Consider the following 20,831-nt stretch of genomic DNA (forward strand, 5'->3'; position numbering starts at 1 on the left):
CAGTTCTGAACCAGGAAGAAGAATTTCATCCTGACCCCAGCTGGTGATCACCTTATGCCTTGAAGCATGAGGATCGGCCTTCCCCACTGCAGAAAGCTGTAGATCGTTCCTAAGGAAGAATGAAATTCAAAGCCCCTCCAGCACTTAAACCCTTAACCTGAAGCTTCACGTGGACCCGCTGTAATGGTGTAAATGTCACCATTGTGGAGTAAGAGAACCTGACTGGCCCCAGCACAGGGAGGTGAACAGAGGAGTTTCTACTTTGTGGGCCCTGAGTGCCACCAATCCTTGCAGCATTAGGATGACTTGCCTGCTGCATGCTGGTTAGTTCTCAGTGGCCCAGAGCATTCCAGGAATTCAAAAAAATCTATATTAATGATGCGATGCATTTGTGTGTCTGTATCTGTCTGTCCTCTGGCAATGTTTTTGGGCAGCCTGGCTTCTGCTGGATTCAGTGTCAAGCCAGCAAAAGTGTGTGTGAACCACAGTCTGTCCATTTGCCATGTGAGCATAATGCACGAGACTGCTCTCTCTTGCCTGACAGTGTATGGAAAGTGCTGACATTGTTACTGGGACAACAGGCTGGAAGAAAACCCTGTGGTCTCCTACCACCCTCCAGTGGAGGGCTCTCGGGTTCCAAAACCAGCCCTTGGTTCAGCCACACTGGTGACACTGGAACTTTGGCTTTCAGCACGTGGCTTGCTGGAGTCCAGCTACCTCTACTAGGGGATAGAGAGTGATCCAGGCTTGTGAATGGAGAGCCCTAGTCCGGTCCCCTCCCTGGTGGGCGTGACTGTTTGCTTTTCAGGGGGATGTTGCTGGCTGTGTGAGGCCATGTTTATTTGACTGCCCATTCAAAATTGCATCCAGAGCTTGGTACCTGGGTCACTGAAGGGTTAATTCTAAGGGCTGCCCCGGCAACTTGCCAGGACCCTTTGAGCTGCTTGGTTGCCCCGATCCTGCAGTCACCTTGGCAAGTCAGGGCAGAATGGCTGACTCATTCTCTCTCAGGGTTCATACACAGTGCCCGTCACTGTGGCGTCTTGCTGCCTCTTCCTCCCCCTAATCTTCGCTTGCCTCTAGAAATTCATCCTCCAAGATGTGGCTCGCCCACCCTAGTGAAGGAGTGGGGAAGAGAGTCGGGAGGGACTCAGGGAAGGGCATGAAAAGGCACGTGCGGGGAGGGCCCTATAGAAAAATGTTCAGTCCAAGCCCTGTCTGAGTGCAGCGGCCCCCCAGCAGGGCTCTCGGTGCAAGGGTGTGACGTGATGAGGGGGGAGCTCCCGAGCGCCCTTCCTAGCTCTATCACTGATGCTTTCTACGGCCTTGAGCAAGTCCCTTCCCCTCTCTGATCTGGCTCCCTGCGTATAGGGACTTCTGTGGGGAAAAAATCCCTAACGAGCCCTTGAATGCACAGGTATGGTGAGAACTGATGGCTGGAAGCTGAATCCAGACAAATCGAGAGAAGAAATAAGGCAGCATTTTGTTTAATGGTGAGGGTGATTAACCATAGGAACAACCTTTCAGGGCAGTGGTGGATTCTTCGTCTGGTGAGGTTTTCAAGACAAGACTGGACACCTTCCCGGAAGATGTGCACAGGAGACAGGTAACGAGCTGAGATTTTCTAGCCTGTGTCCTACAGGAGGGCAAACAGAGTGAGTGACTAATGATCTCTTCTGGGCCTAACATCTGCAACTCTCAAATCTTTGCTGAGCGCTTGGCATTCGCCTGATGACAAGAGCTAGGGATTTATGATTCTCCAATGGCAGAAGACTCTTCCGGACGGGGCCCATAGCAACCTGCAAACCTCTGTGTCCTGGCTTGGAGCACTCACCGCTCCCAGACCTAGGCTCTCTCATGCAACAGCGCTTTGAAGGAACCACTTTGAAAGGAGCCGTGGCACTCATATCCCCTGCAGTTGGCTTTGATCCTGCCAGATGCACCCCTCTCCCCCAACACAGGCTGTGTGTGTTCCTGTGGCTGGGCTGGAGCGTCCATGCTCCCCTTCCACCACCCCCCATTTTGTTCCTAGCTGCTTCAAGTGGTTGGAGGTGCTTGAAGCTTCTCATCGTGGGTGTTAGCAAACACTGACATGGAAATGAGCGAGCTGTGGCTCATTAATATAACAAGCGAGCAGCATTGCCAGCAGCACCAGCTCCAGTGGGAATCAAAGAAGGCGATTTTCCCGCCTGCACAGGGCTGTAAGCGACCCTGTGGTCATGTGGCTCAGAGACTGCACTTGTCTCTCATTATTGCTCCTTGGTTATCCCCGGGAGCATCATGCAGTGGATACCACACACTGAGAGAGACATAGGTGAGCTGAAGGGTTGGAGCAGAGGAATCAGGACACCTGGCACTTCTCTATGCTTCACTTCTCTCCTCTGTAGGTACCTGCCTCAGCAGGCTGATAAGAGGATTTGTTAGTGAATATTTGCAAAGTGCTTTGAGGATATCTGCTCTGCTAAGCACTGATAAGATAGGGCTGGATTCCACCACCGTCACTCACACCAACTAGGACCTTATTCTACCACTCTCCTGAGTTCCTTCTCTGGTGTGAACTGCAGAATCTGACCCACAGCCAATGTGCTGTATCTGTATCTGTGGGCCGGTTCCCAGGTGCTGTTCTGTACTAGCAGTGAAGGTGACATGGTCAAGCCTCGGTGCTCGGAATCTGTGCGCTAGCCCGGAGAATATCGCAGGCGAGTCATGTCTCAGTTTAGTGGGCCCAGCATGACCATGGTTCACTAGAGCAGGTGATGTAATAGTGGGGGCTACACTGTGCTGGCTGCCAGCAAGCAGAGAGAACATGGTATAACATTGCTGGAGAGAGGGGCCTGGATGCTGAGCTGTAATTGCACCTTTCCTCAGGGTGGGCCAGGATCATCAGCTCCGTGTGACAAAGATGGAAACAGGCATGGAGAGGTGATGTGATTTGTCCAAGGTCACACAGTGAGTCAGTGGCAGAGCCACACATGAAACCCAGGTCTCTTCACTCCCATTGCCCTGTCCTAAGCAGTAGACTCCCTGCCTTGCTATATAGGGAAGTGGTTTAATCCTATCTCTGTGCTGGAGCTCCCTGGCTGCTTCAGGGCAGCAGTGGAAATGTGACTGTGTCTTGGTGCGGGTCTTGCCCCAAACTGCGGCATGGTATGGACAGAGGAGGTAATTCAGGCGCAGATTGGGATGTAAGTTACATGAGTTGTTTTGACCCAAATCCTCAAAGGTCCTTCTAGCCCCCTGAAAACCTCTCCCATGTCTCCTACATTGTGCTGCTAAAACCCTTGGGGGTGGAGTTTCTTTTGGGACCCCTTTCCAGTGCTTCCCTTCTGTGGACAGCCACCTGTCCCAGGGCTCACGAGATACAGTAACCCCCCTGCCCTGGAGTACCAACTTTGGCCACTGGGTGCGTGCTTATCTACCTCTCTGCTACCCTCGTGTCCCCCTTTTCTGTCCAGCTCCCACATTAGCCAGTTGTTTACGGAGTTCACGAGAAAGCTGCAGGCTGCCACTGCCATCCCTGACCCGTGGCGCCCCAGAGAGCCTTTCTCCTGCCTTGAGTCCCTAAAGGAAGCTGGGAGGAGTCTGCTCATAGCCAAGTGGAATCTCTGTGGAGATCAGCTTGGTTTAGAGTCCTTCTGCGGCTTCCTTTTTCTTCCTGCCAATGGGTGCATTTGTGTTCTGGCTGAGTCCGGGTGTGATGGACATTCCTGAGCCGCTTTTCCTTCTTCTAGGAACTGCCAGACTGGATCAGCCCTATGGTCAAACCAGCCCAGTGTCCAGTGTTTGCAGCCATCAGTACCACAGGCTTCAGAGGAAGGTGCCCCCTCACACCTGAGAATAGCCAGGCCTTGCTCACTGTCTCCTTGGACTGCAAGATATGCAGGCGTCAAGCATAGTAAAACCAAGGCACCCACCAGTGTAATGAAAGCGTTAGTCTCTGAGCATAAACACACGCCAGGACTAGGGCTGTATGGTGTCCTGTTAGGCTCCTGGAGGGACAAGTACCTCCCTCATCTCCATCCCTCCTCCTAGTACACCAGAGCCATGCAGCCACCCAGCAGGAACAGAAAGAGGTGATTCCAGCACTCCACAGATTTCATCACTGCTCCCATGCTCTGCAGAATCTTGCCACCCAATTCTCCCTCTCTTTTCCCTGCTGTCTCTCACCCCGCCTTGTCTGACCTGTGTCTGCTTCCTTCCCAGAGCATGCTAACAGGCTTGATGTATTACTGCCCTGAGGACCCCATCGACTACCTGCAGTGCTGCTTGCAGAAGGTCCGGGAGCTGGGTGGTCCCGAGAAGGTGCAATGGGACACTTTCATTGGCCAGGAGCGGTGGACCTTACCCCCCGTCAATGGTGGGCAAGGGAAGAAATCCATTTTCTGGACAGGTGAGCTGCACCTTGAGCTGGTGCCTGTTCAGAGAGGGGGGGATCAGGGGCAGGACTGCTCATGGGCAGACTTTCTTGGGGGCCTGAGAACAACACAAAGACCATGCAGGTGCAAATGCTCACAGATCTCAGTGCACATGCGTGAGCATGTCTGCCCACAGGTTGGCACAGACTTGTATGCATCTGCACATGCCCAGGCACATACCTGTTGCCCACCTGCATGCACACCTGTCTTAGCTGGCTCACCCATGTGTCCTATATCCGTATGTGCCACTCAGCTCAGCTCCTCAGTGTAGCAGCACTCCAGCCACCTGAGTGGGCCGTGTGCAGTCCCACTGCAGCTGATGCATTGCCCCTGGTTTCTCCTGCAGACTCCCTTGCAGGGCCATACCGCCGGTATGAGTGCCTGCCACCCATCCAGAGCCAGTTCTCCATCGAGAGTGACTCGGACATGACAGAGTCCACTGGACTGATCCAGGAGTATGACGTCTTCAACCCCAGTAGACCCCGCCCCAAAATCATCTTTGTGATCGGTGAGAAACTTGCTTACCTGCAGCTGTGGGATGAGCCATGCACCTTGGGTAATCCCTCTGGAGAGAGGCAGAGGAATAACTGAGCATGAGAGAGGGAGAAGGAGGGGAGAAGAGAGGCAGAGGAAGGACAGGGAGATAGAGATGGGAGACAAACGAAGAAGCATCCTGTAATCTCCAGTGGGTTTCCCTATTAGACAGCCACATACTAAGGAAGAGGACAATTTGCAAGCCTCAGTTTCCACATCTGTAAAAAGGCAATAATGCTGCACTGCTTTGCTGGGGGCTGGAAGGGGTTAATTCATAAATATGTGTTAAGCTCTTTGAGATCCTGGAATGGGAGGAGCTGGAGAAGGATTATTATTCCCCTAAGGATGGCTGCTTCCTCCTCTATTTCCCCACCATTCCTGATGAGTTTGGAGGGAATTTGGTTGTTGTCTCAATTACATATGTTGTTGCTAGTGTAGCTATTTTGGGGGAAATGGCCTCCTACCCCTTTAATGCCTACAGCCAGCTTCTCCCCACACTTACATCAGTGAAATTCAACTGCTTCCTCATGATTTACACCAGTGTAGGTGAGAGAAGAACCAGGCCTTTGTACTCAATGGTGGGAACTCAGCTGCCTTATTGGAGGCTCATTCATCAATTCAGTGAAGAAGCCCAAAGCTGGTTAATACCATACAGGGGACTCGACCCTGGCACCTCTGTGTGGAAGGCGCATACTGCAGAGAACGGACACAGGTGCTTGATAAATGCTTGAGTATCTGGGAAACCAGGAGTAGAGCCCGTGTTCTCTTTCTTGAAAAGCACAACAACTACCACTTGAGCTTTTCCAGAGCTGCTAGTAGGTAACTTACTTGCACACACACGTACCCCTTGGGGAAAACCTTGGCAGGGCAAGGAAAGAGCCTCTTGGCCAAGGCTTGGGGATGCTCAGGCACAGATGCCTCCTTGACCCTCTCTTGCTTCGCAGGAGGCCCAGGCAGCGGGAAGGGCACTCAGAGCACCAAGATGGCCTCCCACTTCGGCTTCATCTGCATCTCGGTGGGTGAGATCTTGCGCAACCAGCTGATCCACCATGCCACTAGCGACAGGAAGTGGGAGCTGATCGCCAAGATCATCGCCAACGGGGAACTGGCCCCGCCAGTGAGTCCTGGCCAGAGCTTCCTATCACCCCTTCAGCGCGGCCCGAGGGGCATCCATCCAGCCCGCAAGAGGCTCCTGCTTTCTGCACTCGGGGGCACCCAGCAGCCACCAGCTGGGAATGACTTTTTGGTCCCTTCTGAGCCAGGCTGGGTTCAGCCCAGCAGCCTGTAGGTGAGAGGCTCAGTCTCCATCCCCCATTACCAGCCCCTTGAGAGGTCTCTTTGCCTTGCAGGAAACTACCATTGAGGAGCTGAAGCAGCAGTTCATTAAGCAGCAAGATGCCAAAGGCTTCGTGGTGAACGGGTTCCCGCGGGAAATAGGACAGGCCTTCACCTTTGAGGAGCAGGTGAGGTGCAGCTGTGGATAAACAAAGGGGCTTTACAAGGCTTTCCTGTCCATCCTGGGCTGCGCCTTTCCCTGCGCCCTCACCGGGTACCAGGCACCCGCTGTGAAGGTGTGTGCCCCTCTTCTGGCACCTGTGCCCTGGACCTCTCTGAAGAGCATCCCCTCACCTGGTGCTATCCTCCTTGGATGTGCTGCTTTATCCTTTCCCTTTTCTGGTTATTAGATTTTGGCAGAGTCCCTCCATTCTGCCCCCTCCCCCCCGCCTAAGGGTGTATGCCCCTGCTCCAGGCTCTGCTCTCTGAGGACACAGGGCACGGCCTGGCATAACCTAACTACACAGAGGACAAAGACCATTGCTCTCGGTGACCCTTTGCTGGCCAAGGCCAATTGTGTAGCTATGTTTTCCCTCCTCTCCTAAGACACACACCTTTGGTCCCACTGCACACTCTGCGCCGGGTGCCATCCTGTGCTTTGGAGCTGCCACGGTAGTGCCCCTCCTCTCCGAGGACAAGTCGGGCACCTGCCATTGTTCCCGCAGTGCTGGAGGACGGTGAGAGCCAGGCCAGTGCTGCAGAGGGAAAGTCACATCTGCTCTCAGGGTCCCAGATATGATCATGATTGACTCAGTTCAGCCCTGAGGGTCATGGGAATGTCTGGACCCTTCTAGCCCCTGAGAGACAGGGCCATGCTGATTCAGGGGTGCCCCAGGGTTCTCCAGACCCCATTGTGGGATGGCAGGATTCATTGGAGATGTGCAGCTCCTCTGCGGAACAGAGGGGTGTTGATGTGGAGGGGCTGGGAGCCATTAGAGCCCTTTGCTGATGGGGTCTCGGCTCCCAAGTAGCCCTGAAATCCTCAGCACCCCTGTTGGGCCCATCAAGGACTCTCCAGAACCCCCCTTAGGGAAGGGTTCACCACTGTCTTGCCATCGGTGCTCGTCTCTCTCACTGGCAGATCGGCTCCCCAGACCTGGTGGTTTTCTTGGCCTGCTCCAACCAACGTCTCCGGCAGCGTCTGGAGAAACGGGCGCAGGAGCAGGGCCGGCCGGACGATAACGCCCATGCCATTGACCGGAGGGTGGAGACCTTCAAGCAGAACATCCCACTGATTGTGAAATATTACCAGGAAAAGAGCATCATTGTCCGGGTAAGGCTCTCTCAGGGCAGCCCGCGCCTGGATTGGGACACTGCCTTTCCCACTGAATCTGGTCTAGTTAGCAGTCCCAGACACCAACTCTTGCACAGATCCAAGCTTGGGTCTTGACGTCTTGGTCACCAGCTTGATTTAGGGTCTTGACATATACTGAGTCCAGGTCTCTTGTACTCATCACAAAGGGAAAGCCTGGGGCACTCTCACAGGTGCACTGACCTGCACAGTGTGCACTGTGGCCTGAGGTCTTGCTCTTCTGAGATGCAGGTGGGAGTCACTGTGGAGGAGTCCTGAATCCCAGAGTGGAGTGGGGTTCCCAGTCTCCCTTCCCCCTCCACACCCCTCCCCACCCCCAGAACCCGACTGATGGCCATCTCTGTCTTTTCTCTTTCAGTTTGATGCTGACAGAGAGGAGGGCGATATATTTGGTGACATCAGCTCTATGGTTCAGGAGCGGCTCTTCCCACATGGCATCGATGCAACAGGTGAGAGCGGAGCCCCTTAGGCGCAGTCAGGATGACTGGTCAAGGGAACTGGGCTGCCCAGGGGAACACAGACCCCTGGGAGTTGTAACTCCATGTCCAGATGGGACCCCCTGGATGGAGGGAAGCAGCTTGTGCCTCCTCTCTGCATAGGCTGCTGGGGTCCAGGCAGCTCATGGCACAGTCTAGGGCAGCCCCAGAGCTGGCAGACTCTCTCATTCACAGTGTCCCCTGCCATCCAACGCACTAACCAAACACATGCCTGTTCCCCTAGAGTCTGCAGATCTCCCCAAAGACCTTGCTTCCTGTAGGTAGCTACCAGGGAGACACTACCGCCAAGGGCAAAGTGCCTTATAACATGGGGTAAACCATACTACCTCAATAGGGAAACTGAGGCACAGAGGCATCATGCGACTTGCCCAAGGTCACATGGCAAGCCAGTGGCAGTCAAGAACAGACCTCAGAGCTCTTGACACCCAGGCCAGTGTCCTGCCCACTGGGCCATGGTGTCTGCAGTACATGGTCTGTGTATCTCTGCCTCCTCCTGGACAGTTTGGGAAGGATCCAATAATGTGGCATGTGCACACACTCTCTCACACACACACACTCTTTCTCTCTCTCTCTCACACACACACACACGGCAGGTCCCTGGCTCCCCACATCTACCCTGCAGGGGCTTCCAGCTCCTCTCTGACTCATCTACCATCATTCCCATTGCTCCAGCTTGCAGCTGATGCCTATGTGCCTGCACACACCCACTGACCCTCGACTAATCTCACTGCAATACTGAGCTCATCCCCATCCACTCCCTTTAATATCTGCTGCAGGCCGCCATTGTGGCTCTGCAGAGCCCTACTGATCAGCCCTTTAAATCTCCCACTCACTGTGCAGTGTCACCTCTTGCAAACCAATCCTAAGAGGGTGCCGGAGCTTAGAGGTACCTGGGCTTGTGCGACAGCAATCTGATCCTGGAACAGATTGGCACAGCTGGCTCCGATAACCCTGAGAGGAACACGGAAATGTGTGTGTGGTGGGTGGAAGGAGCCAGGGATGGGATGGGGGTCTCCTAAGGTACAGAGGGTTTGTTATGGCTCTGATAGACAGCTACCCCTACAGATGCTGATCTGAGAAGACTCCAAACCCAAACCATTGCCAGCACTCCCCATGTCTGAAGGGCAGTTCAGAGACTTGTCCCCCCCAAGCCCTCGGGGTGTTTGACTTGGCTTCCTGGTGACTATTTATCTCTCTGGCTTAGGGTCGCCGCAGTTGGCTCTGTTAGACTCACCTTATGGTGCAAACAGAGAACATCCTCAGGAGGAAGATGAGGAAGGGCAGGTAAGGCCACAGTGACGCTCTCCAGGCCCCAGCTAGGAGTCTGAGGGAGATGCCATTGGAATTTCCAGGACCGGGCTTGGAAATTAACAAAACTTCCTCTTGAAGGATGAAAAACAGGAACCAGGGACGCTCCCGTGGGCCTGTGGAAACATACAGCAGAGTCCACATGCTGGAGCCATCAACAGCCAGCGGGCTGAGGTCAGAAACAGCTGCAGCACAGAGCAGGGAACAGAGAATGCAGGGTGGGCAGTGAGGAGAGAGTGGGGCAGGGAGAGGAGGGAAAGGGAGTGTAGGGGGATAGAGAATGGGGAAGGGGTGCTGCTGGAGGGGATCCCACGGGAAGAGAAGTGGCGCTGGATGGTGAGCCCCAGAGGGATGGGCCATGTACTCTTGATAATTCTAGGTCGGGAGTTGGAAGGGGCAGGAGCCCTGATGTGTGTCTGTGTGTGTTATGCTGCATGAGTGAGAGGAGATGGGCTAATGGGAGAGCTGTGAGGTGAGTAAGCAGTTGCAGGCATGTGGCCAAGGCTCAAACTGCATGTGGCGGTTGGTTGGGGAGCTCAGAAGGAGTTGCAGTTCGACAAAGGGAACATTTAACATCGAGCTGAGCTGCTGAGGGCTGTACTTTAAACCCTATCTTACCACAGCTGCAGCTCCCCAGTTGTGAGACCCCCGCCCATGCAGTTTTTCCAGACCACTTAGGCTCTGTGCTAGCCCATCCCTCACATACCATCGGCTGTGCTGAGCTGGGCAGCTGACACAGATGCACCTGTGTCTGCTCCAGAAGGATCCTGGCTCACACTAGTGCAGCAGGGCATGGGGTGAGGGTTGGGGGGCAGGATGACTGCTTTTTCTCCCCTGCTGATTCCGGATCACCTGCATCGTGCTAACCTGGTGGCTCTGTTTGGCTGAGAGGGTGTGGTGGAGGTGGAGCAGCACTCAGCTGCATTCTCTCTGCTCTAAACTCACCCTGGAAAGCAACTTGCAACCTCCTTTTCCAGGGGGAGACTAGCCCTGTGGCAATTGCCTGGGGCAGTCTGGACAAGCTTCCCCCACCAACACCAGTCAGTGTGGGGGCAGGGAAGCCTCCCCCAGGACAGCCCCACGGCAGCAGAGACAATCCCTTCCACCCATGGTCCCCAAAAGTCAGTTAAAGCCAGCCCGGTCCTATGGTCCCTGCCCATCCCCGGCTCCTAGGGTGACCAGATGTCCTGATTTTATAGAGACAATCCCGATTTTTGGGTCTTTTTCTTATATAGGCTCCTATTACACACACACCCCCACCCCCTGTCCCGTTTGTTCACACTTGCTCTCTGGTCACCCTACCAGCTCCTCCATCCTGGGCCCTGCTTTCTCCTGCTGCTGTGTTGACCGCAAGCCTCAGCTGAGTGTCAGGGGCCTAGTTCCTGCTGGTGAATTGCACACTGCCCCCAGCAAGGAGGGACGTGTGTGGGTGGGCATGTCAGGCTGGAGGCAGAACAGCTGGCCTGAGCCATGCTCGGATTGTCTGGGAGACGGAGGTGCAGTGTTGTCAGGCTGGGAGGGCTTAGCTGGGTCAGGGGAATGAATTCCACGTGGCCCTTGTCTTGGGGCCGTTGGGGGATGTGCTAGCCCTCAATTGTGCAGCATCCACCGTGGAGCCTGCCCAGAAGACATGGCTCAGCATCCAAATGCTGGCATCACTTGAAAGACCAGGCTGGGATTATAAACGCCCTCCTCCTGCTGCTTCCCGCCCACCAGGGTGGTTCCTTCAGGCCCCACACAGGACTGGAAGCTCCTAGAGGCAGGCACTGTGTCTTGCCACATGTCTGTACAGCACCTAGCGCAATGGGGCCCAGAGCTGGGCACCCAGCCATTCTGACATCTCCGAGGCCAGGGGCTGTATTAATGCACCGGATCAGTAACTGTTACCCTCTTACTACTTGGCATCACTTCCTGGCATTCAGAGGAAGTGAACACACACAACAGAAGTAAATAAACAGTGAATAATCCAGGAGCAATAACTCAAGGTGCTGAGTGGCCTTTCTAATAGTACTCTAAATGCACTAGGGACTCGAGCCTCGCAACTCCCCAAACTACTGTCCTCAGGGGGGGAAACTGAGGCACAGGGAGGGGAAGTGACTTGCCCAAGGCCACACAGCAAGACAGTGGCAGAGCTGGGAATGAAAGCCCAGTGCCTGGCTCCCAGCGATATGCTCTAACCATTCGCTCATGCCTCCTTCCTCCACCTGGAAACACAAGAGAAAGGGAGTAAGATGAAGAAGATCCTACAGCAGCATTTTAACAGCTGCGCTGCCTGGTCCACTGGATGGCTCCCCTTTCTATTTCTGCTGCCCTCATGCATCAGGCAAGTCCTTTGGGGGGTTGCTTGCCCTGGTGCTGCAGCAGGGCCCAGCAGTGCAGGGGTTAACTCCCCCAAAGCACTTGTTTGGGTGCAGTTCTGGGGGCAGGGGACAGGAAGAACTGCTTTCACCTACCATCAGATGGGGAGAGACAGACAGATGGGTCTGATGTGTCTGAGCAAGGAGACCCCCTTATGGCCCGGACTGTGCTGTGCCTGTCTGGGTGCCTGGCCGATGCAAGGAAGAGGCTGTTGTAGCTGGAGTATTTTAGCCACACCTGCAGAAAATGTCCCACTTGGTGAAATAGTGAGCGCTCGCCCTTAGACTGAGCATGGAGCGGTTTGGTCTCCCCGCAGGAAGGACCTTCTGGGGGTGTGTAGGGATTTTCAGCCAGTTCCCAGGAGGTGAGTCCCCACTCGCCACATCACAAAAGCTGACCTCCCCAGGGTGGACCAGCTTGTGGGGACTGAGCTCCCCTCGAGCCCTAGAGTGGGGGTCCTTCCAGGGCGTATTTGCAGAGCCGCATATGGGGAAAGCTTGCCCTGCTGCTGCCTATGCTACAGCTGCTCTGGGGATCAGTAGAGAACCTTGCCCCAGGGCTATGGTACCTTTCCCCTGCACGCCAAATAGCACTGGAAATAGGGGGTCAGGCAACAGCACTTCAGCCTCCTTTGTGCATGCAAACATGCCGGGCCCCCTTCTGACCTCAGTCACAGAGCTGCAAATCTGCAGTAGTGCTACAGGCTTCAGGGGACTCACACTGGATTAAGGGCCAAATTCTGGCCCTGCCTGTTGACTTCAATGAGAGCAGGATTGGGCCCCAAGAACTGAGCTGAGCCTGGCCTCATTCTCCCTGCTGTGACTCCAGCGCCTCCAGCCAGCTCCTCTGGGCTCTCGCTCTCACTGGGTTCTTTGTCTGCACCATACACTCCCCGCTTCGCCCCTAAATCATTGCTATGCAGATCACATCCCCGGGAGTCAGGTGTCTCTGCTGGCTCAGCTCAGAGGCTGTGAGAAATCCCCCTCCCGGCATGCAGTGCGGATGACAGTCTTATATGTAGAGTAAAAATAGCCAGGGAGGAAGGACATGCAGGCCAGCTGGCTGCACAGAACTGGACCTGGCTGTGCTCTGCCCTCGTCCACGTCTGCATCCCAGCGCTGAGAGGTAGTGCACAAAGCCCCCAGGGCCTGCGCAGGAGGGCAGGGGAACAGGGTTTTGTTGGAGGGGAGGGTTGCTTTGGACCCCTCCCAGCTGCTGCTCAGTGTCTGGTTTTGTTTCCCATCTGCTCTCCCGCCCCAGGAGCCAGTTGGGAGGGTGGTGGGACGCTTATGTGGCTCATGAGCCAGCTCGGGGCAGCTGCTGGTACTGGCAGGTTCTGTCCGTAGCTGTTTGCCACGGGCAGTCCAGATTCCCAGAGCTCCCCGGATGAGTTGATGTTTATCCCTTCGCTGGCTGCTCTGCACATGTGCACTGGGTATGCGTCTGGGTTCGCTTGTGACTGTGGTGAAAGCTCGAGTCTGCAAGTGAGGGCTCCTGGCCTCTGATCCCAGCTCTGCCTCGGCCGCAAAATGACCTTGGGCAGGTCACGTGACTCCTGTGGCTCAGTTTCCCCATCTGGATGACAATACCTTTCTCCCCCCACACCCAGGCAAGTCAGGAGGCTTAATTAAGATTGTCAAGGGGACCTTGATTTATGCAGCTGGACTCTGCAAGAACAATGCAAAGTTTATTATTCCTGGGGCCTGCCTGCTGGCGTGTCCACTGTGTGGGTGGTACAGCCTTGCTGGGCTCTCTGCGTGCCTGCCGGAGTCAGTACATGTGGGCAGTACTGGCTGTGCTTTGTGAGAGTCAGCCTATGGTAGAGGGTGGCTTTGCTGCTCCCTCTGTGTGTTGTCTGCCCGGCTCTGGCTGTTTGCTCCCCGGGTATTTCACCAGTCTGGACACAGGAGGGGCCCGAGAGTGGAACAGCCGCGGGTGTAGCACGTTCGAAAGCTGTTGTATTGACTGAGCCGTGGGAAGCCCAGAGCAGGGGGTGTTACAGTCAGAACAGAGGAGCCTTGGTGGAGTTCTGTGGGACTCTGGGTTGGAATGAGGGGGTTGGGGATTGCATCTTGGAGTGGGTGGTTTGGCAGGGCGTGGTGGGAGAGGGACTCAGGATAGATGATGCTGTAGCTCGGGACTGAGGTGCATTGGCCAAGCTGGGTGAGGGGCTCAGGACGGGAGTAGCTGGGTGGTGTTGCAGGTCAGGAATCAGTGAGACATTGGGAAAATTTGCACAAGAGCTTCCTGCATGCTGTACTAGGAGCCCATCGCTGTCCGGGGCCCTGGTGATTGGAGAGAGGATTCCAGCCACGCCCCTGCCAGCAGGGGTACATGGAACAGTTTGATAGGGGGTGCTGAAGAGCCATTGAATGGAACATGTAAACCCTGCATTTCATGGAAACACTTCTAGCCTGGGTGTGCTACTGCACCCCCAGTTCCAGCCCCTTATGTTCCCAGTTGGGTTTCACAAGAGGTATCTTGGAAAGGCCGCATCTTCCTGACAGACAAGGCCTTGTGCTTTGCAGTCAGGTAGAGGAGGAGTGTGGAGTGTGCAGAAACTATCAGAAGCCTGCATCCCAAGAAAGGGGCAAAAAATCAGAGGCAGACCGTTGTAGACCAAGCTGGATGAACAAGCATCAAGAGAGGTGATATAAAGAGAGGGCCAAAAGCCATGTAGAAGTGGACCTTGCAAAGGGAATTAAAACCAAGAGTAAAAGGTTCTATAGCAATAAATAAATAAGAAAAAAAGAAAGAAGAAGTGGATCGCTAAACACTGGAGATGGAGTGGAGGTTAAGGATAATCTAGGCATGGCCCAAATCTAAACAAATACTTTCCCTCAGTCTTAAATGAGGATCTACTGAGGAGCTTAGGGATAATGGTAGGATGACAAATGGAATGGGGATATGGAGGTAGATATTACCACATCCGAGGTAGAATGAAACTGGAACAGCTTAATGGACGTAATCAGAGGCCCCAGATAACCTTCACCCAAGAATATTAAAGGAACTGGCACCATGAAATTGCAAGCCCATTAGCAAGAAATTTTTAATGAACAGTAAACTCAGGATTGTACCGTACACTGGAAATTGCTAACATAGTTCCTATTTTTCAGAAAGGGAAAAAAAAGTGATTCGAGTAACTATCGGAGCCTGTTAGTTTGACATGCTGGTGTGCAAGGTCTTGGACAAAAATTTAAGTGAAATAGTTAAGGATCATTGAGGTCAATGGTAAATTGGACAAAATAGCAACATGGTTTACAAAGGTAGATCTGCAAACCAACCTGGATTCTCCTTCTTTGAGAAGGTAACCAGATTTTAGACAAAGGAAACGCAGTGGATCTAATTTCCTCGATTTCAGTAGGCATTTGATACGGTTCCACATGGGGAATTATTAGGCTAGATTGGAAAGATGGGGGATTCAATAAGAAAATTGAAAGGCGGAGTAAGGAACTGGTAAAGAGAGATACAACACGGGTCGTACTGAAAGGGTGAACTGTCAGGCGGAAGGGGTTCAACTAAGTGGAGTTCCTCAGGGTAGTTTTGGAGACCAATCTTATTTAAATCTTTTTATTACTGACACTTGCAACAAAAAGTGGGAGTGTGCTAATAAAGTTTGCAGATGACACAAAGCGGGGAGGGGTTGCAATACAGAGAAGGACAGGATATCATACAGGAAAGATCTTGGATACCTTGGAAACTGGAGTAGTAGTAATAGGATGAATTTATAGTGAAAAGTGGCAAGGGTCATGCACTTAGGGTAATAACAAGAACTATTAAAAGCAGCAGAGAATCCATGTGGCAAACCTTTTAAGACCTAACAGATGTTTGGATCATGAGCTTATTCGTGGGTGAAATACTCTACTTCGTCAGATTGAGTAGTGGAAATTTCCAGGGGCAGGTATATATAGTCTAGCAAGCAAGGCTAGAGTAACGAGGTTAGTATCAGTCAGGGAGGATGAGGCCCTGTCAGGGTTGAGGTGTGAAAAACAGGGAGAAAAACTGGTTCTGTAGTTGCGCCATCACGGTCTTTGTTCACCCTGAGTTTGATGGTGTCCAAATTTCAGATGAATTGAAGCTCAGCAGTTCCTCTTTGAAGTCTGGTCCTGAGTTTTTTTGCTGCAGATGGCCACCTTAAGGTCTGCTATACGTGTGGCCAGGGAAGGCTGAAGTGCTCTCCCTACAGGTTTTTTGGTATATGGCCATTCCTAAGGTTGATTGTGTCCATTTATCCTTTTCCGTGGAGACTGTCCAGTTGGGTTGATTACATAGCAAGAGGGCATTGCTGGCATATGATGGCGATATTACATTGTGGAGCGTGCAGGTGAACGAACCGTTGATGGTGTGTGGCTGAATCTGGTTAGTCCCTGTGATGGTGTCGCCGGTGTAGATATGTGGCAGAAGTTGATCGGGGTTTTGTTGCATGGATTGGTTCCTGAGCTAGAGCTACTATGGGCGGTGTGCAGTTGGCTGGTGAGAATAACGTTTCAGGTTGGCAGGTTGTCTGTGGGCAATGGATTGGCCTGCCACCCAAGGCTTGTGAACAAGTGTGTTTATAAATATGTGTAAACATTGTTATAAGCTGAGGAGGCAAAAGTTTGAAAGTCAGAGAAGGAATATTAGTTGATCACAGGATGGAAGTATGAGCCCCAATGTAATGGTGGCCCATGAAAAAATCGAACGTGGTCGTTGGGATGCATGGCGAGTATTTCCAGTAGACATAAGGAGGGTTAGTACTGTTATACAAGGCACTGGTAAGACCTCATCTGAATACTGTTGCAGTTCTGGTCTCCCATGTTTAAGAAGGATGAATTCAAAACTGAACAGGTACAGAGAAGGGCTACTAAAAGGATGATCTGAGAATGGAAAACCTGTCTTATGAAAGGAGATTCAAAGAGCTTGGCTTGTTTAGCCTAACAAAAGAAAGCTGAGGGAAGATAATGATTTGCCCTATAGAATATAATCAAAGGAATAAATACCAGGGAGGGAGAGGGATTATTTAAGCTCAGTACCAATGTGGACACAAGAACAAATGGATATAAACTGGACACTAGGAAGTTTAGACTTGAAATTTAGATGAAGATTTCTAACCATCAGAGGAGTGAAGTTCTGGAACAGCCTTCCAAGGGGAGCAATGGGGACAAAAGACATATCTGTTTTCAAGACTAAGCTTGATAAGTTTATGGAGGGGATGGTATGGTGGGATAGCCTAATTTTGGCAATTAATTTGTCTTTGACTACTAGTGGTAAATATGCCAGTGGCTGTGATGGGATGTTAGATGGGGTGGGATCTGAGTTACTACAGAGAATTCTTTCCTGGGTGTCTGGCTGGTGAGTCTTGCCCACATGCTCAGGGTTTAGCTGATTGCCATATTAGGGGTCAGGAAGGAATTTTCTTCCAGGGCAGACTGGCAGAAGCCCTGGGGGGTTTTCGTCTTCCTCTGCAGCACGGAGCATGGGTCACGTGCTGGAAGGGTCTCTGCACCTTGAAGTCTTTAAACCATGATTTGAGGAGTTCAATGGCTCAGACGCAGGTTTGATACAGGAGTGGGTGGGTGAGATTCTGTGTCCTGTGTTGTGCAGAAGGTCAGATTAGATGATCATAATGGTCCTTTCTGACCTTAAAGTCTATGAGTCTAAGTCTATGAGGTACCTCGAGGGCTCCCAGCTGCAGGACTAACCATCTAGCATCATTCCTGAGAAACTACGGTGGCTTTTCAAAATGGAAAAATAATGGAGCTAGTCATTGGTAGTATGGCTGCACCCAGCCCACTCAGGAGCAAGGCCACGCTGTGCTTGGTGTTGTACAAACACATGGGAAGAGACAGGCTCTGAGCTTACAGTGTGCGTGTTACTCAGCATGAATGATCCTTCAGAGTCTGCGGGCTGGGACCACATGGCCTCTGACAAGCCCTAGCTAGTCTGAAGATGGCGATTGATCCGTTTTTGAACAGGAGTCTATGACGGGGTTGCCTGTGACAGCAAAGCACTGGACTCACTGACCCAAGAGGCCCCTTGCAGTCCTGTGTTCTCAAACGACTCTCTCGCTGCCTAGTCTTATCTGCCTAGGGACACTGGTTTTGTACTGGGCCCATCGCTGTGGTACCTGGTCTGGGGATCAGCAGTGGTTGATGGAGCCTTTGGTGGCATGGGCAGAATGGAGCTGCGTGACAGCCATGTGGTGAGTGTTGGGCCAGTGGATAGCCCCCCTCCTCTCCCTTCTCCTACAGCACAGTCAGTAGAGTGATGTAATGGCAACCTACCACCATCTGCAATTGCTGATACCCATGTGGGGATGCCGTCCTCACTCTGCTGGCTTGGGTCGCATTGATCCTGTGGGGCCCTGAGCAGGAATACGCCGCAGCACCTCCCATGCTGTCCCGGATCTCACAGTGCTTCCCGCAGGCAGGCAGGCAGGCTAGCTACCCCCTAGGCCGTGGGTGGGGAAGCAGAGGCAGGTAGATGGAGAATGGCCTGTCCATAGCAGAGCCCGGCACAGAACCCAGCTCTCTTGAGTCCCAGCATGGCAATTTCTCCATTGCTCAGTGGTGTGGCCTGAGATGCAAAGTCTGCAGTGCCCCATTGAAAGCCAGCAGGTCTGATCTTGCAGCTCCTGAAAGCCAGTGGGAGTTTTTCCATTGGCTTCAGTGGGAGCAGGGACAGGCCCACAGCCCTAAGGGACAGGGGAGGGTGGAGACCGTGGCTGCAGCAGTGCTGGGACGTCACAGCAAATGGCTCTTGTCCCTAGGCGGGGTGAGCTGGCAGCACTGGAAACCATACCTCTAACCCCCTTGCGCTGCTCACTGTGTGAGAGGGAGCAGGAAGGGAGAGAGGCTGGGGGGAGGCTACGAGCCCATCTTGGTCAGATGGAGGGGTCAAACCGCAGCTCTGTGCTCAGAGCCTCCCTTCTCGGGGCTGAGCGAGGCCTGGCTGGTGGAGGGGAGCATCTAGGGGTATCAGACAGGGGGCTGGCTATCCTGCCATGGCAGCATGCTGAGCCGAAGGAGCACGGATGCTGCCAGGCACCCAAAGGGCTCTGCTGGGCATTACACTGGCAGGACGCTTGATCTGAGCCAAGAGGTTGCTTGTTGGGGCATTTTAGGATTAATCCTGCCCTGGAGCCACCAGTGTTTGGGACCCCCCATCCCATATTGCCCTGTAACCCCAGCTGTAGCTCTTTTCCCCAGCCTCTGTGAACTCCTAGATTCCCCCCTGTCCCCAACAGAACTGTCCTCCCAGCCTCCCCCATCAACTTCCGGTGTCCTCGTGAGCCCACATTCAGCCTTGGCATGAGCAGCCGCAGCTCCAGAGGAACTGCCCCACTGACCCGCTCACTTTAGGCCTCTCTGGTCACGAGGCAGCCCCCCAAGGGCTTCATGGGGCTGAGATGGAAGCTGGAGGGCAAAGGCTAGTCCCTGTGGAGCTGTTCAACTTGCCAGGGGAGCTGAGGGGCTGCTATTTCCGCCCTCCCTTGGGCTCGCTGCCACCTTAGCCTTCCTCTGACTGACTGGCCATGAGTCTGGCTGGCTGCTCCTTGGGGCCGACCCCAGCCTGGCACAGGTGTGGACATGACCCCTGCAGGATTTATGCCTGGGCCATACTTAGAACCCCAGAGCAGGCTGAAGCTGAAGGGCACCTGCCCTTTTTAGGCATGGGCTGGGGGCTGTAACCTGACCTCTGTTCTTCCCCACCGAGGCTGGGCCTGCCGGGGGCGGCCTGAGCTCTGGAAGGGCATGGATCTATTTTAGGGATGGGCTGCCCAAACTGTTTTTCATATTCTCCTTAATGCGTAAGGCCTTTTCAGGCTCTTCCTAGGGTCAAAGGGCTGGGCATGAGGGTGGTCCTGAGGTGCCAGGCAGGTTTGCTGCCCGTAGGAGACAAACACAGGTGGGCAGGAGGGGATTAGGCCCTGGAATGCCCCCTAGTGTCAGAGGAAGCTGACGAGGGACCCAGGACCCTTCTCCGAGTATCTGGATCCCATCTTACTGAAGGGTGAAAGCTGCAGTTCTGTGCACTAGGGGGCAACTAGGGTGGGCCACTGTGTCTGAGGCTGGGGGGCTCCTGTATTTGGGTGCGAGAAGATGAGTGGCTCTCTGTGGGGGCTGGGCAGCTGCGGGAGTGTGCCCAGGAGGTTCAGGAAGTTGGTTGCCGAGTGTGAGAGATGAGTGGGGAGGACGGGCTGTTCTGAGTGCAGGAGGAGTCCAGGGTTGTGTCTTTGCTCTTCATACACAACAGGGGAGGTACAGGGGCACCATGGGTCCCAACTAATGCTGGTTAGTCCTGTCCTCAAACATGCTAAGTGGCATGAATCCTGCTGCACTGGCTGCTTCTGAAAACCTACAGCATCCACCGCTAGAGGGCTTGCGAGCTATGCAGAGGGACACTGCCCTGTTCCTGCATACTACAGACTGGAGTAAGGCCCTGTCTGCATGGGAGTGGGGAAGGGGAGTTTGCACCAATGTAGTTGCGCTGGTGTCAAAGGGGATTTACACTAACACCCAGGGTAAGCAGCACTTGTTCAACTTGTGTGGGGGCCCACTTTGGTGCAGCTGCATCGGCATAATAATACCAGTTCAATAAACCCCAGTGTAGACCCACAGTCAGGGGGTGAAAATGGGGGCAACTCCACCCTCACCCCAAATGCTTCTGCCTTCTCTCCAGTTTTTCCCCAGATGCTTCTCTTCCCCATGCTCCCCCTACTGTTTACATGTCTGTATTGCATTTACTCACTCTCCATTCAACACACATTAATTCAACATTGCTGCAAGGAAATAGGGCCATGCGGTGATCAATGTGTAGTAACCCTACCGGACCCCCGCACCGGACTCAGGGTGGAATTTGGGCCCTATACCTTTAAGAATGCGCTTACTTGGGTGGACTGTCAATCAGATAGGTTAAGTTCCTGCAACAAAGGAAGCTGAGAGCTGATGAGATGTGGTCACTGAGCAGCACAGAGGCAGGTAACTACAGGTGTCTGATGTAAGCGTTATGTTTCCAACGTAAGGTGGCTGCATCGTAAACTGTCAGGCCAAGATCATTCCTTCTGTAACACCCAGGGGTTAGCTTGGCCCC

The 20,831-nt window shown here is 53.5% G+C and overlaps 1 protein-coding gene across 4 annotated transcripts in view; it reads left to right on the forward strand.

Annotated features, from left to right (window-relative positions):
* The window catches only part of AK1 (adenylate kinase 1), a 39,996-nt gene that overhangs the window by 4,313 nt on the left and 14,852 nt on the right, over positions 1-20,831 (forward strand). For 2 of the 4 annotated variants that reach the window (XM_032797637.1, XM_032797636.1), the window contains exons 2-8: positions 4,204-4,390; positions 4,762-4,923; positions 5,894-6,066; positions 6,299-6,412; positions 7,366-7,557; positions 7,955-8,045; positions 9,298-9,377. In XM_032797637.1, the coding sequence (XP_032653528.1) occupies positions 4,204-4,390; positions 4,762-4,923; positions 5,894-6,066; positions 6,299-6,412; positions 7,366-7,557; positions 7,955-8,045; positions 9,298-9,377 (999 nt within the window). Of the gene's footprint in view, positions 1-4,203; positions 4,391-4,761; positions 4,924-5,893; positions 6,067-6,298; positions 6,413-7,365; positions 7,558-7,954; positions 8,046-9,297; positions 9,378-12,771; positions 12,885-20,831 lie in introns of those variants that run through there. The other 2 variants (XM_032797638.1, XM_032797641.1) reach the window with 2 other exon arrangements.

The sequence above is a fragment of the Chelonoidis abingdonii genome, chromosome 24 (assembly GCF_003597395.2).
Source record: "Chelonoidis abingdonii isolate Lonesome George chromosome 24, CheloAbing_2.0, whole genome shotgun sequence".
Lineage (NCBI taxonomy): Eukaryota > Metazoa > Chordata > Testudines > Testudinidae > Chelonoidis > Chelonoidis abingdonii.